Source organism: Drosophila biarmipes, chromosome 3R (assembly GCF_025231255.1).
Source record: "Drosophila biarmipes strain raj3 chromosome 3R, RU_DBia_V1.1, whole genome shotgun sequence".
Lineage (NCBI taxonomy): Eukaryota > Metazoa > Arthropoda > Insecta > Diptera > Drosophilidae > Drosophila > Drosophila biarmipes.
In genome coordinates, this window is record NC_066616.1 from 27,159,669 (window position 1) to 27,184,267 (window position 24,599).

Genomic DNA, 24,599 nt, shown 5'->3' on the forward strand with positions numbered 1-24,599 from the left:
GAAAAACAGCCCACCCATATTCCGTCAAACAATGAGCCAAAACGCCGGTAAGGCCAGCAACTTACGTCCACTCGGATGCCGGGGAACTGAAAGACCTTGGTGTGGGGATACTCGCCCGGTGTGTAGCGGTAGAACTCCATCTGGCCGCGGTAGAACTTAATGGAATACAGAGGAGCCTCTTCCAGCTGGTAATCGCACCGCAGGGCCACCGATTGACCCCTCCGAACCGCCGGAGGCTCCACCAGCAGGTTCACATCACGCAGCGCCGCCTGGCCGAAATCTGGAAAGGAGGCGAAATTCATTCTAGTGGATGCGGTGTCATAACAGTTGGGATTAAGTGCACAGCGAGAAAAGCAGTATGCTTTTGTTGAAATATCTCAGGTTTGCTTGGTTCGACCAAAGTGAGTTTAAACTACCCTACAATCTTGGTTTATATTAAGAGTTCTCTTAAGATTTGAAGATGGGAGTGATGATTTTACTTTATAAATAATTTTTTTCTTTGACCTGCAATTTTGTGAGTGCATAATAAAGGGTTCCCTCTGTATGGTTCAATTTTAAGGGAGATTTGCTGGGCCCCCTTTGTTATTTTAAAAGCCTTCTGCACTGGCTCAACACACACGCATTTGCATAGCCGTTCAGGAGCGTGAGCAATATTGAATCTGGCGACAGTGGCTGCGCCATCGTCCTCGCCGTCATCTCCATCATCATCGTGGTCCTTTTCTTGGCTCTCGCCCATAAGCCCCATGGGATTAAGAATTGCAGCCGCTGGAAGTGCAGCATACTCTTGGGCGCTTAAAGCCTTAAAACTTGCCAGCCGGGCCAAACAACGAGCCCTTCTCCATCAGTGTTGGCAAGTTCATATTGTGTTTATAGTTAAATATTGGCTCGCACAAACAAAGCCATTCATAGTGATCTAATAACACAGGAAACCAACCTAGATCTACTTAGATTTTCTGAACTTAAGTCTGGGAATACCCTTTCCTAACACCCTTTGAAGCTTTGTCTTGAAATCGTTTAAAATTTTGATTAAGTAGCTCATGTTGGATTTTTATTCTTTAAGTAGAATCTTAAATTGCAATGTCTCATCCCTCATAAGTTATCATTTCTCACCTTTTTAGGCCATTTATTTGTTTACAATTTACATTAATAAATAGTAACTAGGAATTAACAAAAGCATCCTGATCCATGAAACCTTCCTAGCAGTGCCCAATCTACAAATAGCTGCCCATGCTTTCAGCACTGATCTTCATCGCTTGCTTGTTTTCCACTCCCGTTTTCCCATTTTCCATTTTCCATCTCCATTCCCATCATCGTCATCGTTGTCGATGATGGCAGCAGGCAGCCGGCAAGGCAAAGTTGACTGACTACATCAAAAAGCAATTTTCCATTTGTTTTACAATATGCCCAGCCCCCTGACCTCCGACCCCGCCGCCTATCCTCGGCACCCACACACGCTCAGACAGACACACCGACAGACACATCCATATGACTTCGACGTGTGTGCTTGCGTTGAGAGTGTGTTTGGCTTTCCATAAACTCGCAAATCGTTTAAGCCGCCTTACGAGAAGTTGTAAACCTCTTTGCAGCCATTTTTTTGCTCCGGCTCCTGGCCGCCCTGCCCTCGCACTGCCATTTTTCCGCCTGTGCTTTGTTTCAAATAGAAATCGTGATAGCAACGCAGCATAATCAATGGCCTTACACTGAGAGAAAGGCAAGCCACAAAGGAAGGAACAAGGGATAAGATCAGATGGAGGACTTAAAAGTTAATATGGATTTTCGATTGAAATATAAATGAAATAAGTTGGTATTTGTTTTCTTATAAAATTGAATTTCAGTAATAAATAATATAACCAAAAGTATGAAATGGAATTTGGTAAAAATAAAAATAATTCATAGAAATTCATAGATTATCCGAAGTATGTTCTAAAAATCAATGAGTTATGGTAGATAACATTGTCATGCTATAAAATTGAATTTCACTACTAAATCATCAGAATAAAACCATTAAATAAAATGTTGTGAAAAAAGTTTTGAGCTAGTCAGATTACCTAAACCATGTTTCTAATAATCCTGATTCATCGCAAGAAATGCAACATAAATCAAGATTTGTGTTTCTAGTTTGGGTGATATTTTTTCGCACTGCCCTCCCCAAACGCCCCCTTTGCTGCCCCTGGGCGTGGCTCAATATCCGCTCGACTCAAGCTTGTTGCTTTTGCTACAGTGCTCCTGCTGTTTCATCTTCATTTTCATCGACAGCTTCCTGTGTTGTGTTGTCTTCGTTTCATTTAATGCCTACTATTTTTTTTCGCACTCCATCCTCTGCAGTTTGAGCCTGCGGCCATTTGCCTTTGGAAATTAGGCCGGGCTTAGCTGTACGTCAGCCCCCTGCAGTTGAAGTGGCTCCGGCTGCCACTCCTGCCCCCGATCCTGCCGAGCATCACATGGATGTGGGATATACGGCAAATGCCGATGGGAAAAAAAGTACTGGGGCTCAGGCATTGATGATGAATTCTTGTCAGCAGTGATTTTGTCTGGCAACTGCAAGAACTTTATGGCCCTTCGATGGATTGCCGGGGATCTGTTTCAACTTGGGCCCAGTCAGCCGGCAGCAGCTTAGCCCGATTTGAAGCCAGAGGACGCGGCATGTTGCCCATAATGACCTTAAATTTTTCGATTGCCCTCAACGGGCTTATCCTCCTCTTGTTACCGCACCACTCCGGCCACCCATCAAGTTTTATGCAACTTTTCCACGACAAAAGAGGCGAAAAAACGAGAGGAAAATTGTGAAATATGTGCAGCTGTGATCATAAAACGTTTATTGACTGCAAAATTCAATATATCATGCATTCACCATTATGACAATATGCAGTTGCACAAACACTCGCATATTTACGCAAGCCGTGCATGTCTGCGTGCCAGGGGTGTCGTTATGAGGGGGGCCATTCCCCATTCCATTGTCCTTTATCGGCGAATAAGAGGTTAAGGAACTTTGTTAAAAAAATTATGTATCATATCATTGGGATAAAGAAATAATTTAAAACGAGGGTTCTAAGATTACATCATTGTAGTAATGTATATTGAAGGAGAGGTTAAGGAACTTTGTGGTCGAAAGATAATATATCATATTATTTGGGATAGAGAAATTATTTTTAACAAATATTTTAAGAATACATAATTTTATTAATACATCATTAAAGAAGCTTATGAAATTTCGTGGCTGAAATATATTGTATCATATATTTTGGGATATATAAATTTTTCTGCACGAAGATTTTAATGAATCTTTAAGAAGTTGTGGACTTTGAGATTGAAAAATATTGTATGGTGTAATTTGGGATATAGAAATTATACTAATCGTAGATTATAGGACTGCATCCTATTTAAGATATCCCATCTAAATCCTGACTATAGACTGCTCCCCTTGGCATTTTCATGACTACGCCCCTGGCATATGTAGAAAAACCCGCACACTCATAAACTTTTGCCACGGCACTCGCCCAGATTTAGTTACAAATGAGCGTGGTAAAAGCGAGGGGGTGGAATTTAGAAGGGGTCCTTTGGCCCCCGGTTCAGGGAAGTCGGGGAAACTGCCGAGCCGGGGACGGAACCAGCTGTTGGTAAACTAAAGCCAGACGAACTTTTCGCAGACATGCGAATTGGGGGCACTCGAAGTGAATGAAAACCGGTGGAAAATGGAAAATGGGAAATGCGGGAATGTGCAAGCCATGTGATGAACTCACTTGTGATAATTTATGGGTGATATTTTTATTGTCCTGAAGACAGGCAGACGCTAAGAACAAGATAGCGATAAGACGTTGGAGAACAACCAAAACTAATTTAACTTATTGTCTGCTGCTCAACCCGCTTTTCAAGCATTTTTCCAGCAGTTTTCTTTCTGGATGAGAATAAAACTTCGAAGTATATTTTTTCTGAGAATATTATAAGCCCGTCATGGCTCCTCTTTTTGCTCTAAATATTTAATGTTAGTTTTCAAGTTCTGTTTTCTTAGCTGCGCTGTCAATTGCTTTGTACACCCCCCAAAAACAACCTCCCAAAACTCCCCAAGCTTCCCTTTCGGCAGTGAAAATTGGTTTTTCGGATGATACGGCCAACATCCAATAAATGTTTTAAAGTTAAACAATTTACGACGCCAAACACAATAACAAAATTTTACGCATGAATTCTTCATGTAATTACGCGTGGCCAAAAATGAACAAAATTAACAAAAATATAAATTGCGTGGTTGCACACACAACCAAACAGGATCAAACAGATACGGATACAGCTACAGATACATTTACGCCTCTGGGCAAAAATTTGTATATATTTTATGTACGCGTATATACTCTGCGGCATTTCGTGATAATTTAGGCAATATTTCAGCCGTACGAATTACTAAAAAGTACCAGCTATGGCGTATAGCTTTCGCAATGCGAAAAAAAATGCTAGCAATTATTTAGCATAATGAGAGAGCAGGGAAATATTTGCATAAATTTTACACAGCCAAATTGGCGTTGAAATTACATTTGAAGTGGGTGGGCAAATGTTTTAGGGGACTGTGAGTGGTCTACGGTCAACGTTTTTGTAGACAAATTGGCGCTGTTACAGTTTTGAAAAGTTTCTGACATATTTCGCTCGTCCACGGTCCACAGAAACGGAGCGAGAGAGACGGCGCTAGGGGCAGGAGAAAGAGACGGGTGGCGAGTGTGCGAGCGCAGATAGACAAAGCCGGCATGATATAATTATGTGTTGAATTATGAATTGAAATGTTGAAAAGTTTTTATAGTTTTTATGCGTTGGCAAAACTTGCCATTCAACTAACATTTTTGGCCAACATTTATTGCTAATTCCTACAGTCAGAATGTTTTTAGGGGATTTTAATGCACTCAAGCTCGTCATGACGAATTATGTTTTCGAGCAGAGATGGACTATATACTGTTTTTGGGGGCAATGAGGGGCTTTGAAATGCTTAGATTGTGATTAATTATGAATCATATTGTGCAGAGTCTGGCCAGAAGTTCACTTTTATTTGCCATAGTTTTCGTTTAAAGGAATTCGAGCAGCATATTAAATAAATCCTTAGATTAAAGACATAAATTTGAGTGATTGGTGTCTGCTGACATGTAAGGATCATATGGCATTTCTTGACAATATTAATTATGATAAATTTCTGCCAGACAGTTTTTTGCTGTTCGTTTTTTACCCGCAGGGCTACAAATAATTTTTCTGTGTTTCTTTTCGTATGAAAGAATTTCTGCACTTGGCCAGCAGTCATCAATAAGCTTGTCGCAGGACATGTGCTATCGGATGCGACTTCACATCTTCTTCAGCCATATACACACAGATAGGGCTCTCATCTCCGACTTTTGAGCTCCGCATTTGCATGCTGCCAATAAACATAAAAATGAATGTCTGCCATGTGGGTGGCCATTGTTGTGCGGGCCTGTTTGAATGCCTCATATCATATCAATTCAATTATATTTTATACCACACAGTTGGCGCACAAAGCCCGAGAAAAGGCTCCATGCTGCTACCATTATTGCTGACAATACACTCGGAGCATTATAGTTGTTTCGCCTCTTGTTGTGGTTTATTATTTTGTTCACACTTGTGTAGTTTAATTTAATAGAAGCACCTTCGAGAGGCCTCAATCGATAATGGTTCTAACCGATTGGAATGATTCGCTTTGTTTCTGGCTCGAGGCGTTGATTACTTCGGCTCTTCTGTGTAAAATTGATTTTGTGGCTAATTGCCTGGCACACAGATACACGCACACACACGTGCAGCTTCCTCTTGGGCTAAGCCCTTTAATTTATCCCAACATCAGACACACACACGGCCAGGTAAACAAAGACAGCGAATCCGCAATCCCCGATCCGCAGGTGAGGTGCGTGTTTGGGTTCTGATAACAAATTGCAGCGAATAGTGGTGGCAAATCGGTTGGCACAAAAGTGCGGTGATGGGCCAGAAATAAACCACCGCACGAACCTTTTGTAATTAAATGTTGAAAGCAATTTCACGCCCAAAACCGATTCACGGCAGGGGTAAGCCCTGTGCCGGCTTTTCCTCTCTGCAGCCCACGTGTCTGCCCCTTTCGGTGTTTTGGCTTAAATAAATTTCCACCAAATGTGCGTAATTAATGCGATTGGACGGGGGACTTTGTAAATCACTGGCTATCGATTGGTCTGATAAGCACTCAGCCAAAGCGGCATTATTACATTTTAGATACTTTAAATCATATGATTAAAGAAAACATTTATGAAGGGGACTTCCCCTTTAAAGCTTGTTCTTAAGCAATCCATAATATATTTATTTAATGGTTCAAAAACTTTACTTCCATTCTTTTTAAAATATATTATCCAAAAATAAGCACTTCTAAAAGTTTATCAATTAAATGCTCTCAAAAAAAAGGTATTAAGCAAAATCGGATAACAAAATTGTTTTAAAAACGCCAAAAAAGTACTACAGATCTTATTTTTAAAGTCTAGCTTAGAAGTTTTTCCTGTTGAATCTGTAAGATACAATATAACTTCCCTGGTTAGAAAGGATCGAAATGGCAGCGCTCAAGTTCGTATTATGTTTGTTGAACTTTATATCGACTTTTTTCTGTAGTTTCTATTTTTCTGAGTGTGTGCATTTGCGGTCATCACCATGTTGCACGCACTACTGAACGCCTTTCAGGTTTCTTATCGACTGGCACCGGCCATTGATTGCAGTTCATTAAGCACGCGCAGGCTCACGCACTTTCCTTTTTCTTTCGCCTTCCACCACCCACAGGGGAGTACCTTCAACCACCTTGAACCACCCATCAGCCATCCCCCAGTATCCTATTTCCACGGCCCCAACCATTCGCCCGACACCTGATGACTGGGCTCATTAGCTGGGCATCCCATTCGCACCTCCCGGCATTTGGCCATGGCCACTGGGACGTGGGCCGCCTTAAAGCCTCGCCCCCTCACCTGTGCATATATTTTCATAAAATCCCCGTCTCCAAACCACTCACCTTCACAATTCCCAGCCCCCTTTCGACAGGACCGATTCGCATCTCGGGGCCATTATTGTTGATTGCTTATTCATGCATTCAGTCATTTATTCATATGCCCGAATCTTGGGCGATGAGCACTTTGCTTGTTTGCCTTGTTATCAAAATGAAAGTTTTCCGCTTTCACTCCGCCCGCTTTCCCGCCTCCTGGCCCCCCAACTAGCCCAAATTAATTGCGCTCTCCGGACGCTCGGCTGTTTATATTTTAAATTAATTATAAATATTTATTTATCCTGATTAGTTAAGTGGGCGGTCGGTCGGGGGGTCGGTCGGCTTCCTCGTCGGGGGCTTAACCAAATTGATTTCGGTTTATTTTAGCATTGGCCAGCGCTTTTGCGGAGCCATCGATTACAAAGCTATGGCTTTAAAGCCATCCGACCAACCAATCAGCCAGCGGCAATGGAAACTCAATTGCACGCCAACTGTCCATTACTCTTGGTCCACACTGGGAGTTTCGGGGGGAAAATGCTATTTATAGGGAATTGGTAATTAGATCCGAAAATATACTTAGTCAAGAGAAGAGTTTGAGTAACTAATGGTGATGATTTATCAAAAATCTTAAATTAAAAGTAATTAAATATGAACATTAATCACAGGATTTTAGGTGGCTTTTCCGTAACATTATAAAGCAAATTATTATTATGTTCAAGATCAATCCTTTCTGGTGTATCCTAGATGGTTTTAATAAGAACCCAAAGTCCTGGTTTTCCCTCAGAAATTTGCATAATTTTCGCCCAGTGTAGTCGCATCTGAGTCTGGTGCCTTGCTAACCGGATTCATTTTTCCCATCCTGCTGTCTTGCTCCTCTTTGTGGTTTTCTATAATTGATGGCAGCATCAATTCCAAACGAAATAATCAAGCCATACCGGCAGGGAATGGAGGGAAAAGCTGGCCACGGGGAAAAAAAGCGAAGGAAAAACCCGGGGAGCCACAAGTGCAGACTGTACAGTGCGGCACATACGTGTATGGCCGGCTCACGTAGCCCGCTTCGCCGTGTTCTCGTCGCTGCATACTTTCCTGGGCCAAAGTTAATTTCAGGTTTAAGTGGCAGCAACTGCAGCTGCTGCAGTCGAATTATTGAAGGCAGCAAAAAGCGAATGGGACGGGGGCGAAAACGTTTAAATGAAAAACACGAGTCAATTTATATTGCGCTGACGTACCGCCCAGCAATCCCCCTCCCCCGCCCCTGGGTGGCCATTTAATCTTCTTCCATTTCTTGGCGCTATTTTCAAATGTTTTTCTTTGCTGTTTAGCCATTTTTTGCTGCTGTGGCAGTTGTAGCGAATAAAAAAGAACCCAAAACCAAGCGTTGTGTGTCGGTTTCCGACTCCCTTTTTTTTTGACTGCCCATGTGTGTTTGTCTCTGCTGTGTTTCTTTTTTTTGGCCAAAGCTGTACAAAAATCTGCACAAAAATGCACGGAAATTCATCTTGATTTGTGTTGAGCGTTTTTATTTATTTTTTTTTGCCAACTCTCCCCCTGTATATCTTATTCAGGGGCTAAAACTGCAGCAGTTTTTTCATCCAGCACATCTCTATATCACTTTGGTTTGGCGGTTTGTCTTCCCCACTTTATCCCCCGGTTTTTTCCTACCAGTTGTGCCCCCGGGGGCGTGGCGCACTAAATCAGAGACATTTAAGCGCGTTTTGTTAAAAGTCACTTACTGCACTCGACCATGGCTCATTTGGCGGCTTCCACAGAAGCTTACTTACCACAGAGAAGGCACAGTAGCAATAGCCATTGCAGGATGTTGCCGCTGTAGCTGCAACTGTTGTTGCTGCTGGTGCTGCTGCTGTTGCTGCGGGTGATTTTTGTGCGACAGCAACACCTACGCACTGCTGTTGTCGCGATCTCTGCTGATGGCAACATGTGACTTTGCATTTCCGCGTTTTCCAAGTTGCAACTGCAGTTGCAAGTTGCCGTTGCTGCTGTTGCTGGTGCTGCTGCTGTTTGTGTTGCTCTGAGTGATGTGCTAAGAGTTGATAGTGTCTGCCACATTGTCAACGCTTTTAGACACTAATTAAGTGCGAAACGAATGTCTGCTTGCCTCGGCCAAGCCTTGCTAAATTATGCTAATTAATTTTATTCCTTAAGTTTGTTTGTTTTCTTATTTATTTTTAAATATTTCTCAGAGTTGGCACGCACTTAGTTACGTATTTTGTTTGTATATTCAATTTATACTTTGCACCAAAAACTTTATCCTCGTCATAGTTTCGTTTTTCTATCTGTGAGATATTGTATCTCGTTCACTGCCGCGATGCGTACGCGTCACGCAATCGTCAGAATTGCGACTGAACGCTCGAATGTTGCTGCTGTCTGTTGGTGTTGCTGCTGTCAGTTGATGTTGCTGCCGTCGCGGCTGCTGTTGCTGCTGCTGCTGGCGTCCGCCGACAACATGTTGCCTGGAAAACGTCGAAGGCAATGTCTTGCAGTTGTTCCTCTTCCGCGAAATTGTTTGTCGTTTGACGTTTATGGGCGATTTTAGTGCGGCCTCTAATTACTTCATATGCAGCCCCTGCAATATAGTGAAAAAATGAAGGCAGAGAACGCCTCAATTAGTTGTTGACACAGGCTGAAATATTAATTTTATTGCTGTCTCGTAAAGCGTACAAAGTTCCAAATAAAAATTCCGGCGATCGTCACGTGCCGCGACCGTTTTCGGGATTGATTTATGCGTTCAGGGACCCGAGATAGGAAGTATCCATGGCCCATGGCCCATGGCCCATGGCCCGAGCCCATGCCCATGCCCAGTGACCTTTCTCAAATCGCTCGGGGGCACAAAAATGCGACCCGGGGACTAATTAGCAGGCCGTCCACTCGAAGGCATCCAATTTGGATTTGGTTATTTCATCGCCCAGCAGCAATCGGGTTTTGCATTATTTACGACTTTCCCCCAGTGCTCAATTATGCGCTTCATTGCAGGAAACCGCACATTTGCCGCCAGTCCTTCAAAATACGAGTGGAGCCCTACAAAAAAGCGTTCTGCTCTTCCTGTTTTGGCATTGTTCAGCAATTGCTTCCTAAACAAAGACGAGCCTTTGGTGCTGGTCGCACACAGAGAAATATGTCCCCAAAATGTATCTATTACTTTCTATTCCTAAAGTAGGAGGTTGATTAAGAGATGAGGCTTAATATGCTTAAGTCACATTTTTAAAATTGGTTAACTAATATATTTGTTCCTAGTAAATTGTCAAAACTACTTGGAATTTTTAAGAAATAGGGAATCAAATTATAGAAATAAATGTTTCTTGGTAAACTTTAAAGATTGTGTGTACGAATATTGTGTTTTTTATTATTTTTTTTTTTTTATTTTCAATATACTCTTTTCTTAATTACACAAAAAAATTGTGTCAAATATATTCTATGTTTTCTTTAGTTGTTATTTATATTTCAAATGTGAAAGTGTATCTATTTAAAAAACTAAAACGCAATTTACTGTTTAAAATAAATAAAACTTGATGGACAAATAAATATTTTCAGTATTTTATAAGTTAGCCAACACCGTTTTTCCCTCAGTGTATGCAAAGTTTGGCTAATTGCTGGGGCGGCATCAGCATTGTTCCATGCATTTCCAGCTGATGGAAAATCGTGCGCTGAAACCAAAAATCACTTCCGCTTGGTCATCGATTGCGCGGCGCGGGGGCGGGGGAAAGGGAAGTAGTGGGTTAAGTGGAGTTGTGGGTTAAGGGGGATAAAGGCCTGCACTTCACACATCATTTCCTCTGCTCAACATTTATTATGCCATTTTGTGTGAGACCGAATTGTCACAATTAGTAGACGGACGAGTGGAAAAGGGATGGATGCTGCGGCTCTTTCGCTATATATAGACCTGTCCCCTCGAATTTTCCCCGGCATTTTCCCCCGCCTCCCGTCCCTTCCACTATCACGAAGGGCCCTCCGATTCATTTATAATATTTTGTCATTGTCTGGCCCGGCGTTTGCTGCATTTTATTAATTTGTTTGTCATATTTTCACGTTTGTTTATTGATTAAAATGTGTGCACAGGCGTCGGAAATCTTTTTTACGGGGGATGGGAAGGGAGGATTTCGAGGCTGCCGCCAGCCGTTGTTGTTGTATCTGCGGTTCTGACTGCTGCTGTAAACATGTGTTGCCGGCAACATTATCACTGCTGTTGCATTGTTATTTTTATTCCCTGTCTGCTGCCCCTGGCCCCCCTTGGAAAGCCCACTTCCCCCCGTGTTTGCTGTCTGGTATTTTAAATAAAACATCATTTTTTGTAATTGTTGCCTCGGCGTGAAACATTCTATTGCCCCATCGCAATCCCCCAGTTCCTTTGTTTACCTAGGCTACTGTTGCAAACATTTCCCTTTTCCCTTATTTTCCTTGCTTTCCCCACTTTCCCTCGGCTGTCCCTGTTTGTTTGTACAAATTATTATGAATGATAATTTTGTCTGTCGCATTTTTCATGCATTTTTCCCCCTCTGACGCTTTTATGGCCTCCATTGTTGTTTTTATGCCTGTGGCTTTGTTTTATGAATTTTATAATTAATTGTGTTTGACATATTTTATATGCTTGTGCTGCGTTTGGCTTTTTCGGCCTGTCCATTCTTAACTTTTTGATTGATTTTACCTAATATTTTGCCATTTATCATAATGCATGTATGTTTGGTAAACAAGGGACGGGGAAATAAAATTATGTTATTTGTTCTTAGCAAGCGATTAAATGGCCAGAAAATCTATTTAATAATTGTGGTCAGCCTTTATAATTTTATAAATTAATGTTCTGCCGTTGTCAGTGTATTTAATTTCACTTTTTCAATTTGGCCTGGCCTAAGCTTTCTATCATCAATTTTTAATCGGTAATGGATTCTATTACGGGAACATAAATTAAATATATGTTGTTATTAATCAGAAATGGATTATAAATTCGTTTCTAAAGACTAATAAAATAAATTACTATAGGACATTATTCTGCAGACATTAAGTGTAAGGATTGAATAAGTGAAGAGGGACGTTTCCGTGTTTATTCCTTTAATTGGCGGCTTGCCTTTGTCATCGCATTTAATTCTATTCATTTTAATTAGCTCTGATACAATTATTGAGTTTAACCTCTGCGACCCGAGCGAAAGCAGTCACTGTCAGGCCAAAAAACATTTGTATTGTAAATGTCATTTGGGCCGAGTGAGCTTCCACATATGTAACTGTGGCCCGTCGCTTGGCGCTGGCATATTTTTTGGCCCAAAAGACAAATGACAAAAGACAATTAGCTAACTGAAGGCAGAGGAAGCCTCTTAGACATTTCGCCATTGCCATTGCGAGTTGGTTTTAATTAAAAGCAGATTAGCATTGCGCGTGCAGCGAATTTGCGTGGGAAAAGTCGGCCCGACCAGCCACCCACTTTCCAGGAAAATTATTGTGCCGCCACCCACATTTTCCGCCTGCCTTGGGGCTGGGCTGTAGTGTGGAATGGGCTGGGCACTCAAACTCATTCGCTTGTTACGCCATTTCAGGCATCTCAGGCGCATTTGTCTGGGGACATTGACAATGACAGCGGCTCAAGAGTCGGCTATGTACCCGTGTGTGTATATAACCCCCTGCGTCTATGTGGGGTTAACTGTCTCAGACAATTGCCGGAATAAAGCCAACGCCATTTGGAGTGCCTGCTCCTGGGCTTCTTTGCATCTTACATTTTACATTCTCACTCCTGCCACCGCGGCTCTCGTTACTTTTAATTCCAGTGCTTGAATGGAGCATTTTTATGCACGCTTCTCGCATGCAACGCGACTCGAAGGGGAAATTGGGGAAAAGTAGTTGGTTATGCCCCTGCACTGAGAGAAAATAGGCCTAATCCTGAATTTTATGAGATATAAATCGGACTATATTTGGCAAGGACTTTTCGGATTAATAAGGCACTGTTTTTCATGATGTCTCCCCTATATCTGCTTAGATTATCTCCTAAATTAAATATGTAATGCACATCTACTATAATGAAATATTTTAGAATTAAGTTTTATATATTTTGATTTAAATTAATCAAGTTCATAAGAATTATTTCACGCTTGTCCTATGTTAATTGTTTTTGAAGCTAGTTTTAAGCCAATCCCTTTATGTGCATTTAACATCGAATATTATATGTTATTATTTCCCTTCTCTTTCCTTAAAAATAAAAGAAATTAAATTTTGTTTAGGAAGCAAAAGATCTCTAACTCAAAAAAATATAAAAAGATGTTAAAGCATGAACCCACAGAAAGTATTTGAAAATGTGTTTACTGTTTTACAAAACTCAATATAACTTTAACATTATAACATTAGGTTATCAACAGCTTAGAAGTGTTTTACCTATTGTATCACTATTTTTCTCAGTGAACCACTACTCCTTCTTACTCGCCACATCAGTCACCGCTCACTTGACACATTTCGCCTGCCATGACGCAATTGGCACGAAGACATGCCCAGCACATGGGCAATAAAAGTTGCCGGCAACTCCGGTTGTTCCTGCTGCTGTTCCTGCTCTTGCTGCTGTGGCTGCTGTTGCTGCTGCTCTTGATGACTTAAAAATAGCTACAAGTTTTTCACACCAAATTGCCAGGGCGGCAGCCGCCAACAAATTGAAATGTTGATTTCAAAGTTTCGGGCCTCCAACGGGCCATCAGCTGTCAGGTGAGCATGAGACCCAGATGGGCGAAAGTCCCTCGGATTGTCATAAATCTGTCGTTGCAGTCGATGACATTGATCCAGGGGGTGGTGCCTGGGATCTATGGCCATGCTGCAGCTGTGAAGGTGAGGTGATGTCACCGGCGGTGCGGCGGCACTAAGTCAGCGGTTCTTCCTGTCGCCGGCGGATGGGGCACTTAATTACCCGACCGCTGTGTTCGCACCAAGTCGAAGATTTTCACATCAGCTTAATTACTGCGACAGCAAAGTTAACCCATTGAACAGGAAAGGTAAAAAAGAATATAGCGACGGGCACGTGCCCTTAACCTACTGATATCCCTTGGTTTAAATTGAACAGATGGCTTGTCAAAAAAATATATAAAAAAATAAGACGAGGTTAACTTGTATTTTCAGTTCTTAGAGATTTTAATTATAAGTAAAAAAGCGACCCACAAATATTGATATATCTACCTTTAAGAAATACATTTAAAATATTTTAATATTTTCCAAACAATTTTTTTTTCTGCCTACAATTCACATTTTAGTATGAATTATCTTTCCAAATTAAGGATCTGCATTTGTTCTTGGAACATAAAGTAGGGATTAATGTATTTCAATACAGTTGTGCTAAAATTGTAATCATGCCTCTATCTTATTAAATGCCACATTACACATTTAGCTTTAAGTCGACCCATTACAATGATTTTTCGTCGGATATCTTCGCTCCTTGAACGGCCCTTAATGGGTTAAACGGAGGGGCAAAATCAGCAATTTCAATGCGAGTGTGGAGGGCGAGCAGCATCAGCCAGTTGGCTGCACTTAATTGCCGCAGAAAACGCATAAATGCGCTTTTATTAAATACGCTTTAAAATTGATTTTGCACGCCCCATGATCGGCATGCGGTTAACCCCTCGGCCCGCCCGTTCCACAGCTCGCCCATAATTTAACCCTCTTCATGTGGCAACTTTCCCACATTTGCGGTTCTGTCTGCCACTGAGCCTTTTGCATGAATGGTCTTTATTCATAATCATATTTTGTAAATTCATACGCATTTATTTTTGTTTTCCGTCTCTCTGGCTTTTGCTTTTTTTCCGCTGATTTCGCTGGCAACTTGACTTTGAATCTTTGCGCTGGCGGCTTCTGTTTCCACTTTTGATGCCCCGCGAATTAATTAAAAGCCCCGCCCCCTCAAAAGTCAAGAGAAGAACGTGCATTGTTGTTGCCGATGCCACGCCCATCTTAGCATTAAATCCGCGTTTCGCCGAGCGTGCGAAATTTATAAATGGGGCACAAAAAGACAGAAAGACAGCTGAAGTGCCGCGCAAGTTTTGAGTTATTCTATGGTTTTTGTCGCAACTTGAGTCGCAAAATAGGATTGCAATGGGTCTGCAGGCTACGATCTAATGGAAAAGTTCCTTTTCCAACTGCGGGGACCATCAAAATTTCAGGAACTGATTCCAGAGCTCGGAACCCTGACCCCCAGCTAATAACATTTGGCCTTTTCCTTTCCTTTTACTTGCTTTTTTCTCTGGCCAAATCTCACACAAAATCCAATTACGTAACGAGCAGGAGGTCGAAACACACACACACACAGCACTTGAAATCCAATTTTCATAATAAGCAGGGGGAAAAAAAGGAGGCGGACTAACGGATGCGAATTTAATAATAATATAATTTCGGCACAATTATCTCAACAAATTAAGCCAAACCGCCGAGCAGTTCAGTTCAAGTGAGCAGATCTAACAGGGTCCCCCCTGCTGTTTTTGTTGCTGTTTTGTCGGCTGCTCTTTCTGGGTGGTTGGGTGGTGCCGAGTGGTGCCGCTGACTCTTTTTGACCCACAACGACAGCTCATTTTGCGGGCACATGGGCCTGAGGTCGGGCCCTCGTTCTATGTAATTAAATTGAAATTTCAATATTGCGAGTGGCCTGGTCCTCCAGCCGGGAAAGGGGGTGCAAGAGCCAAGGCCCAAGGACCAAGGATGCGAACCCGTACCCACACACCCGGAGGAGCGCAATCCGGCGGAGGATGGAGGACCAGCCAGCTGTCGACGTCGTCGCGTTCAGCGAAACTCGGCTGATTTATAAGCCGTGGCCAAAAATGGTCCAAAATTAAAGTGTAATTTATGTGGCAGCCTCTCGCATATCCTGCGGATCCTGTTTATCCGCCAAGTGCGTGAGTTGGCCGCTGCTAGGCGACCTTGCCAGCCGAGTCACAGGCCTAGCAGGATACACTGGAAGAAAGTGATTTTAAAAACTAAACAAATATTCCTACAATTAGTAAAAAAGTCATATAATAATAACATTTTCTTAGAAATTTCGAATATTTTTGGAATATTTTGTTCTTCAATTAATTTAGCAACAATGTTTTTTGGATTTATAAATTAGCTGCTTAGAAAACTTAATTCATTGATTTGAAAATCCAAATAGAAACACATTCTTAAATATTTTAAATATTTTAAGAGTATTCTTGAATTTTTTTTTAGAAATTTTTTCTTTTGGCTCAACGTAGTGCTTTTATAGAAAAAATATTTATAACGTAATAAGTTGCCCACTATCCATTATTGTGTTATTTGTTGTAAAGTTTCTTATTTATATTTCCATATTTTAACATAATTTTTTATTTTTGCCTTCTCTCAGTGCACGAATCAGCGATGTATGTGAAAAAAATGAAAATACTTGGCGGGCTTAATGTTGCCTGGCCAACTTTGACCCGCCAGCACTTCACCTGACTCACTGCCGCACCACCCAACCGCCCAACCACCCACCAGAAGGACCCCACCCATACGCAAAGTGTTAATGTGTTTATGGGGCTGGTGACTTCGCCATACGTCCGTGGGCCTGCGAAGCCCCTTTCCCTCGGCCTCCTGCCTTCCTGGCTTCGAGTGTCCTTTGCTCTTTTGCGCCGTTTGCCACTTGAGTTATTTAAATTGCGTAAGTGGAGCTGGCAGCGGGGCCAGGAAAAAAGATTGATAAAATATGTTAATTGCGCCTGTTGTGCCATGGGGTCCGGGGATCTGCAGCGGCGGCAGTTCTTGCATGAAATTGTCGCCAACAATGCTGAAAAGTTAATTTTCTTGGCATTCTGTTTCGTGAATTTAAGGCGTTTTAATTATGTTTATTGCATACCTCGCCACTCCAGCTCTGGGCGTTGCCATGGCTGCTTCCTTTGGTTGCCAGTGAGTCGGCAACGCCGCCCAGGACAATTGGGCAGTGTATCAATGGGCCTCAGAGCGCTGCCCACCTGACCACCTAATTAACCCAATTTCATTGCCAGCGATGGACGCCACTTTCAGTTGCAATCACGCATCGCTGTTTTGCGGTTGCGACTCAATCAACCCCTTAAACAGGACCTCTAAGCAATGGAGGCTGCTAAATGGGGGAAGTCCTTAAGATTTTATTTATAGGTAAAGGTTAGAAAATCCTCTCTCCAGTTAAATATTTTCCTTTAAGCTATATCCCAATTTCAAACTGTTATTTACACCTTTGAATTACCATGAGTTTTAATTGCCAGCAAAATCGAATTACAAAATCAGTGTCAAATAATCCTAAAAGATATTGATGTAAGTGGAAACCCACAAAGCCCCTGGTCATTTTATCCGCCACAATGGGCTTATAGACATCACCGCTGCCATGCAATATTTCAGCTAAACTGCAGGCAACCGCAAATATTTCAAAGATATCGAATTTACCAACCGAAATATGCAGAAGCCAGCGGTCGGGCCACAATTATCTGCCGACGGATAAGTTATGCCCAATATTTAATGAGCAATTGTTGGCACACAGCGGGCGCCACGGTGTGTGGCTGTAAATGGATTTTTCGGAGGCTGGGCGAACTATGCTCGAACTAAAGCCAAAACCACCGGCAACCGAGCAAAGTTTGCCGCCCACCTGCTGTGCTGATTGTTCCAAATAACCAGCAATTATTTCAATTATAGCTCAGTGGGAGGATGGGTAAATTCGGCGGCAGACACCTCCTGCGACTCCCATTGCCTTGCACAACATAATTGGTGCGCCTGGTTGTCTAGTTCAGGCTGCTTTGTTTATCGAGGAAGGAAGTTTTAGGTTGGGATAGGAGATTCTGGGGAGCGCCACTTTCCCAAGTGTGTTCAGCTGTTGTTTTGACTTGGAAAATATCAACAGTTCACTGGGAGTAATTCTGTGTTAAAGGAGAAATATATACTTTTAATGTATACCTAATAATCAAAGTAATTTCAAAGTGAATATCACATTTACTTATGGAACCCAAACTCTTATCAAATCTTCAGATGTCCCTTCTTAATCCAATAAATGCTGATTTCTCCCTAACTGAATCATTTGCACAAAATCAACAATTTAAATATAGTAGCAGCAAATGCGTTTGGACCTCTTTCACGCTTGACCCACAATCAACACATTGCTGAGTTTAACCTTTGACTCGGGCACATAAACACATCCAATACATACACTCCCTCGCAAGCACATATACAGTGCACACGCATTGGAGTCCTTTCTGGTCGAAAGGTCCTGCTCCTGCTCCTGCGGCTGCTGCTGCTGTTATTGGCAGCCAATCGAAGGCAGGATTCGCCCCTTCTTGCCGGCAATTATTCGTGAGGTTTGCATCTGTTATGCTTGGTTTGGGCTTCGGGTCCCTAAAAACCGAGGGTTACATAATCAAGAGCCAGGCGGCCGGGGCAACAAAAACAAGTAACCGATTCGGGGCATCTTTTATGTAGCCTGACTTTTGCCAGCGATCCGAAGCAGACCAAAAATAAAACTTCCGAGATGTTGTTTTTCTGGTGTGGGGTGTGTGTATAGAGGTCTCTATTCACGTGTGTTTAGCACAGCAGCGGTTGAAATAATTGGATAAATGATTTCGATATTATATAAGATAATATATCCAAATTATACCTAAGCATATCCAAATATTTTATAGTTCTAAGTTCGAACATCTATAAAATAAATTATATTTTGGCTATATTTTTAAGATTTTGCTAAGCTATGTATTATAAGATATGTAGATATCTTGTTACGGTATAATATCTGAAATCTCTAAGGTAAATTACATTCTGGATATATCTTATAACTTAAATATCAATTTCTTTTCTCTATATATAGATAAATAGATAAAAAATATTATTTGAGCCTTAAATAGTTTTATGATGGCATATGCATTCTTTTTAATATTCGAACTATTTTTGTGGACCCAGCTGTATGTGCTTGGGTGGGTGGAAGTGCGTGTGTGCTAGTGGCTTGTATGTATCCTTCCTGCTCCTTTCCTGGCGTCTTTGGCTTTTGTTGACTCAATTTCCGTATTTAATGACCCGTTGCCAAATATGCCTGAAATTTTCAAACCGATTCCAGCTGCTACACACGTACAGCACATGTGTGCGTTGGCTCGGGGTGTGTGTTTGTGTGGTTTCCTGATTGAGTTCACCCAAAAACCGGAGGTTTTCCACTTTAAGACGGCACACTTTCGGCCACTAAATCAGGATTATGCATTATACGGCGCTAGAGGTCAAATGCAGGGCTTACGCGGATCATCAGAACATATTGCAGCCGCTAATGACTTCGATATCTTTCGGCGCTACCAACGTCGCAAGGACCCATCCGTATTAACCGATTCTCGGACGTGGAATGGAAACAAATAACCGAAATGCGATACGCAATTATAGCCTAATCCCCGGCAATAATCAAATGCTATAACCTCGTGAACAACAATAAGCAACATGTGTGTGTGTGGGTGTCGCATTGCTTTTGATAATGGCGCATAAATGTTTTTTAACAACGCCAAACAAAGGCAATCACCAAGACCCCATAGAAAACCAAACCGAAGCGAAACGAAACATATAACGAAAATCAAAGGGGAGCTTGAGGACTGCAAATTGTGGGCAAAGCATCAAGGCACATAAACAACAATAAACACGCTTGTCGACCTTCACCACCCCAGCCACCCATCAACCCTCCGCCCACCCACATTTGACCATATAATAGGGTGTATCTACACTAGAAAAAAATATAAGCTTGATATAATATAAAAAAACTCCTACGCGATTAATAACAGACATTATTGGATAGGTTTGTATTTGTTTTAAAAATTGGCATAGTTAAGATCCTCAAAAACAATAAGATAAACTCCAAAGTTTATTTAGATCTCATAATCGAATTGAAAATATTTTCTAAAAGATCAACATTTTTTCTCAGTGCAGAATCGAGTTGAGTGAGACAGCGACTTTGGCATGCATGGGATGTCGTCGTCTTTTGTCCCTCGGCCGACTCTTGTTTTCAATCCTTTGCACAAATAAAGTTTTTATGATGGCTATTTGTAACCTTTTTGGATTTCCCCCCGCTTTTCCGTACTCAATACGGCCTAATAGCGGTTAGGTCCCTTTTTTCCAAACCCAGCTTTGATTTAAAAATATGTTTTATCCCTCCAATCATTTAAAGGCAATGTGATTGTGTCCCCCATTCGACCAGTCTTTCGGGAAATAATTTCCACCCGATAAGGCTGTCGTCATCTTTGGCAGACTTCTCGTCCTTTGGAGTCCTTGTGCCGCATTCCTTTGATCACTTTTTCACTGCCATTCGAGATGTCTGCAGCGACTGCATTTTCCCCTTTCAGTTCGCTTTAAATTACATTTACCATTTAATGCTGATTTTTCTGGTCATTAATTTCTACCTTTTGCTGTCTGAAATAATATTTGTGTTGTGGCACTCGGTTTTTTAATATTTATTATGCTGCTTAAATACATAATTATTTTGTATTAATTACTATTTATTTTTGTTTGGCTGTCTGAGTGCCCTGATTTATTTATTAATTAAATTCCATGGCAGTTGGCCATTTTAGTTGCTTGTTTGTTTTCGTAATATTTTAATTATGAGTTTACTGTTCACAGCAGATTGAGTGCATAATTTCATGATTCATTTATTGACAAACGTAACTCTTTGAGCTGTAATGTTGCTTTGGGAACTTTTTATGCCTGGTCATAACTTAATTTCGGCATTAAACCAAGTTTTTTATGCTCTACGCCTATTGTCTAGGCCACCTACGTTCTTTTACGATGTCCAAGTCGGCTTTTCTCCTTAGAAATTGCCTGAGAATAGAAATTATGAGCCTTTGTGTGATAAGTTTCTCTACGTAATACCCAAAGTTTTTGGCTGAATATACATAATTTGTAACGCTACATAAAAAAGGACATGTAAAACTACTAAAAAAGTAAGTTGGTACGACAACAAACTAACTAGAAACGATGAACTCAAAGCCAAATGAATGAATTGTTGTTAACTGTCATATCAAAATGTGTCAATAAAAAACCATAAAAATATGATTCAAGTCGTGCGTGATGAGCAGAGATCACAGCTATTCCCCATCTCAGGCCAAAGTTTATTTTTTGCTTCATCAACGACAACATGAGCATTATTGTCATTCGCATTTGAATCTTGTACCATAAGTACACCGAGAGAAAAGTAAAGAGATTTTTTTGAAAGAAGGTGACCTTATAATTAGGGCTACCACAAAATTCTTATAGTGGTTACCACATAAAAAAATAATTTTTGATATAAAAAATAGCCAATAATTCTTGAAAATAAAATATTTTCTGAGGACTAATTAAAAATTACATTTTTTTTTGTAAATGGGTCAAGCTTTTTCGCGCTTTTAGCCGATGTTAGAAAACGTCTAACGTATTCTTTAAACATTTATATATTTATTTTCTCAGTGCACACATACTGTAGCGTGTTTGTCACACATATCCAATAAATTTACATTTTTATCGAAAAAGTTTCTCCCTGATGTTTTGCTGCTGCTGCTGCTCCACCAAAGCGGAAATATCAAAAATAAATCTCTGGCTTGTTTCCGTTGTTAGAATGCGAATAACAGCGTCTAACGCTTGTAATTGGCACACACAGATACACGGATACAGGCGAAAACAGAGGGAGCCCCACACACGAGCACACATTTGAAACAAAAACATCAATTTGCGACTTTTAATGGCATCATCATTGACTCAATCAGCAGTGAAACTTTCATTTGCCACACATCCAATCTCTGTCAAAATCGAGGACGTAATACCAATGACAACCACTCGTCGTCTGCATCTCATGTTTTCCACTTTTTACGTCCTTTTCGATAATTCCAATGAGTTCGGAGGAGGAGGATCCCAATCATTTGTGTTTTTTTTTAGCTTACATTTGTTATTTCTGCCTGGCTAATGAAATTTCGCAGGAACCCATTGTTTACCTGTCTGCCGTGAACCAGACATTCTTTGTCGAGTGTTTCGAGAACCCGCAAACCGAAAACTTTTCTTCGATGGCAAATTAAATGATTTGTGACTTGTGGAAGTTACCCTTTTGGAGGTCGCCACTAGTGGATATTTTACGACTCCCTTGTGGTTCCCCCAAGTAGGCCAGTATGTTCCTCAGTCGCCACCTTTTATGTTGTCATGTTGTGTTGGCCCCCTCCTTGAGATGAGCAATAAATAGGAGATGGTCAGTGAAATAGCAAAAATATTTTGGCTCTATAAGAAATAAAAAAGGAGTAAATAAAATAGAGATTTTAGATTACTATTCAAATTTTACATAGAACAGAATTTTAGTTACCAATAAACGGTAACTAAAATTTTCGCTTTTCAAGATACTTTATCTCTTGACTTTACCAAAGTAAATTTTACCCCAAAAAAGGCCAAACTCCCATCTCTATTCCACCTCGCAGTGTACTTTCGCTGCTGGCCCTTAGGACTTTATTGCCCATTGTCTTGGGCTGTTGGAGCACGCTGCCTGTCAATTCCAAGCTCCTGCATTAGTCACCCGGATCGGCCGTTGTCCACTACAACGCCACCACGCCACGATACCCATTACCCCCTCCAGGGCGCAGGACATACCCGACAGTGCCATTCATTTTGCCTGTCATTCAGCCATTCATTGCGGGAAAACTCGCACAGTGCGTCATGGAAACTGGCGTGAAAATGGTGGGGGAAAACAGAAGGAGCCCTTGTTGTTTGGCTCCTTCTTCAAACGCACTCCTTGGCCCTTTATTCATTGCGAGGGCGTGAATGAGATGAGTGAGCCACGTTGGATGGGCGACCAACTCTTTGGTGGCCAAGGATCTGAAGGCATTTGATGGATGGCGACAGCTGAGGTTAGCCCGCGAAGGAGTTAAGTTTGGAAATGATGGAAGAAGGGAGCTTATTTGAATGGGCTGGAAATTATACCAAGTATGTTGATATGGAACCTTCATTGCTTACTTAACTTACTTTAATTACTGATAAATAAATAAAGAATAAAATACTCTCCCAGGCATTCTTTAAACAAGGTTTTTCCCTCTGAATTCAATAATTAAAGTACAAAGTTCTTGCACCTCAAAAGACCCAGGGATTTTATATCAATATCTAAGGTGTGGAATTTTATGCAATCTTCTGGTCCTTAACAACTGGCAAGCTGCAGTTTAATCATGGCATCGGTGTAGGGAATCGCTGGATGGTTGGGGAGAAATTAAAAACACTCATGCATAGATAATACCAAGGAGGAGTTTACCTAGCTGCTGGCACACCAAGTCGATAAGCCAGTGGCGCGAGGGAAAATGTTGTTAGGAGGATGAAAAAATGTGCAGAGAAAGTGGGGAAAGTCTGGCCATATTTACGTAAGCTTAAATCGCACCATGTGTAGCTATGCCAGCAGCAGGAGTCCGCCATGTGTTGCAAATTTCTGCAGCTCCTGGCTGACGGCGCTTTTCCCTGCTCTCGAATAAACCAGGCGGCCACAGTGCGTATGAGTTATGCAGATAACACTGAGCGCAGCTCGAAAGCGACAGCGGCTGGCTGGGCGACCGCAGAAAGGGTTTTACTCAAAGGCATCGTAACTCTTCTTCTGCGGCGCTTTCTTTGCCATCTTTCACTACTTTCTTCCGCAAAGCTGCTTTCCACACAGAGGGAAAATGGTAGGAATTTTTGCCGATTCTCTAGTATCATTACACAATAATATGTTCTCTGGGTAGAGTATCAGAATTAAAAAATTCAATGAATCGTACATTTTTACGTACATATTAATAAATACGATTTGTCTTGTAAATTCATAGCCCATTTTATTACTTATTTTCCCGTGTGCACTGCCAACTTCCATGAAACTTCAATTTCTGTATCTGAGAAAAGCGTTGAATTATTGGCAACTTGGGGAGCGAGTGAGGAAAATGAAAAGGGCCCGCGTCGTGCACTCTGTTTTGGCCTGACAAAAACTTTCCAGCTCTGTATTATTTTTGCGTGATCATATTTTTTATCTGCGCTGCCCGCGTAGCTGCTCAAATTTAAATTAAAACTTCGACACTTTTGCATTTTATCCTTGACTTTATGACTTTGGGTTAACATCGCAATGAAGTGATGCCGTTGCTCAGCTTGGCATTCTGCTCATTTTCCGGGGAAAAACAAGGGCAAGGGACGCGTGTGAAACTTTGTGTCGACATTTTGCGGTTGTAAAGCGTCAAACGCTTAAAACTTAAATAGTTTTTCATCCTCTTGTTGCCTTGTCATTTCCCTGCATTTTTTATGATTTTATTTAGGGCGAATGAAACGTTTTTGCTTTTATCGCTTAAGTTTAAGCACTTTGGTTTTGCATTATACAAAAAAAAGTTTGTCGGCGAATTTGTAACAGAAAAACACCCATCCGCCCATCCCCCATAAATACTCCCAGCGTTTTGCTTAATTTTATTAAAATTTTGCATATTTGTGTAATTTTTTGCGACAGCCACAGATATTTTTTATGAGCGCAGGACGGCATATTCGAGTGCTTCCTTATCGTGGTGCTAAAATGCGAAGTGCTTATTTGAATATTTTATAAATTTTTCATTCGCGCCTTATTTCGCAAAATATTTTCGCACACATTCTTTGGACAACTTTGACATTGAGGCGTGCGCATGTGTGTGTGCTGGGATTTTCCAGGGTGTGTGTGCGGGTGGGTGTGGCTATATGCTAAATG

At 41.3% G+C, this 24,599-nt stretch overlaps 1 protein-coding gene across 1 annotated transcript in view; it reads right to left on the reverse strand.

The window, feature by feature from the left end:
* LOC108024857 (uncharacterized) overlaps positions 1-24,599 on the reverse strand; it is a 35,860-nt gene that overhangs the window by 7,962 nt on the left and 3,299 nt on the right. The window contains exons 2-3 of the mRNA XM_017094999.3: positions 8,755-9,557; positions 66-280 (exon numbers count right to left, since the gene is read on the reverse strand). Of these exons, the coding sequence (XP_016950488.1) occupies positions 66-280; positions 8,755-9,040 (501 nt within the window). The 5' untranslated portion in view covers positions 9,041-9,557. The remainder of the gene's footprint in view (positions 1-65; positions 281-8,754; positions 9,558-24,599) is intronic.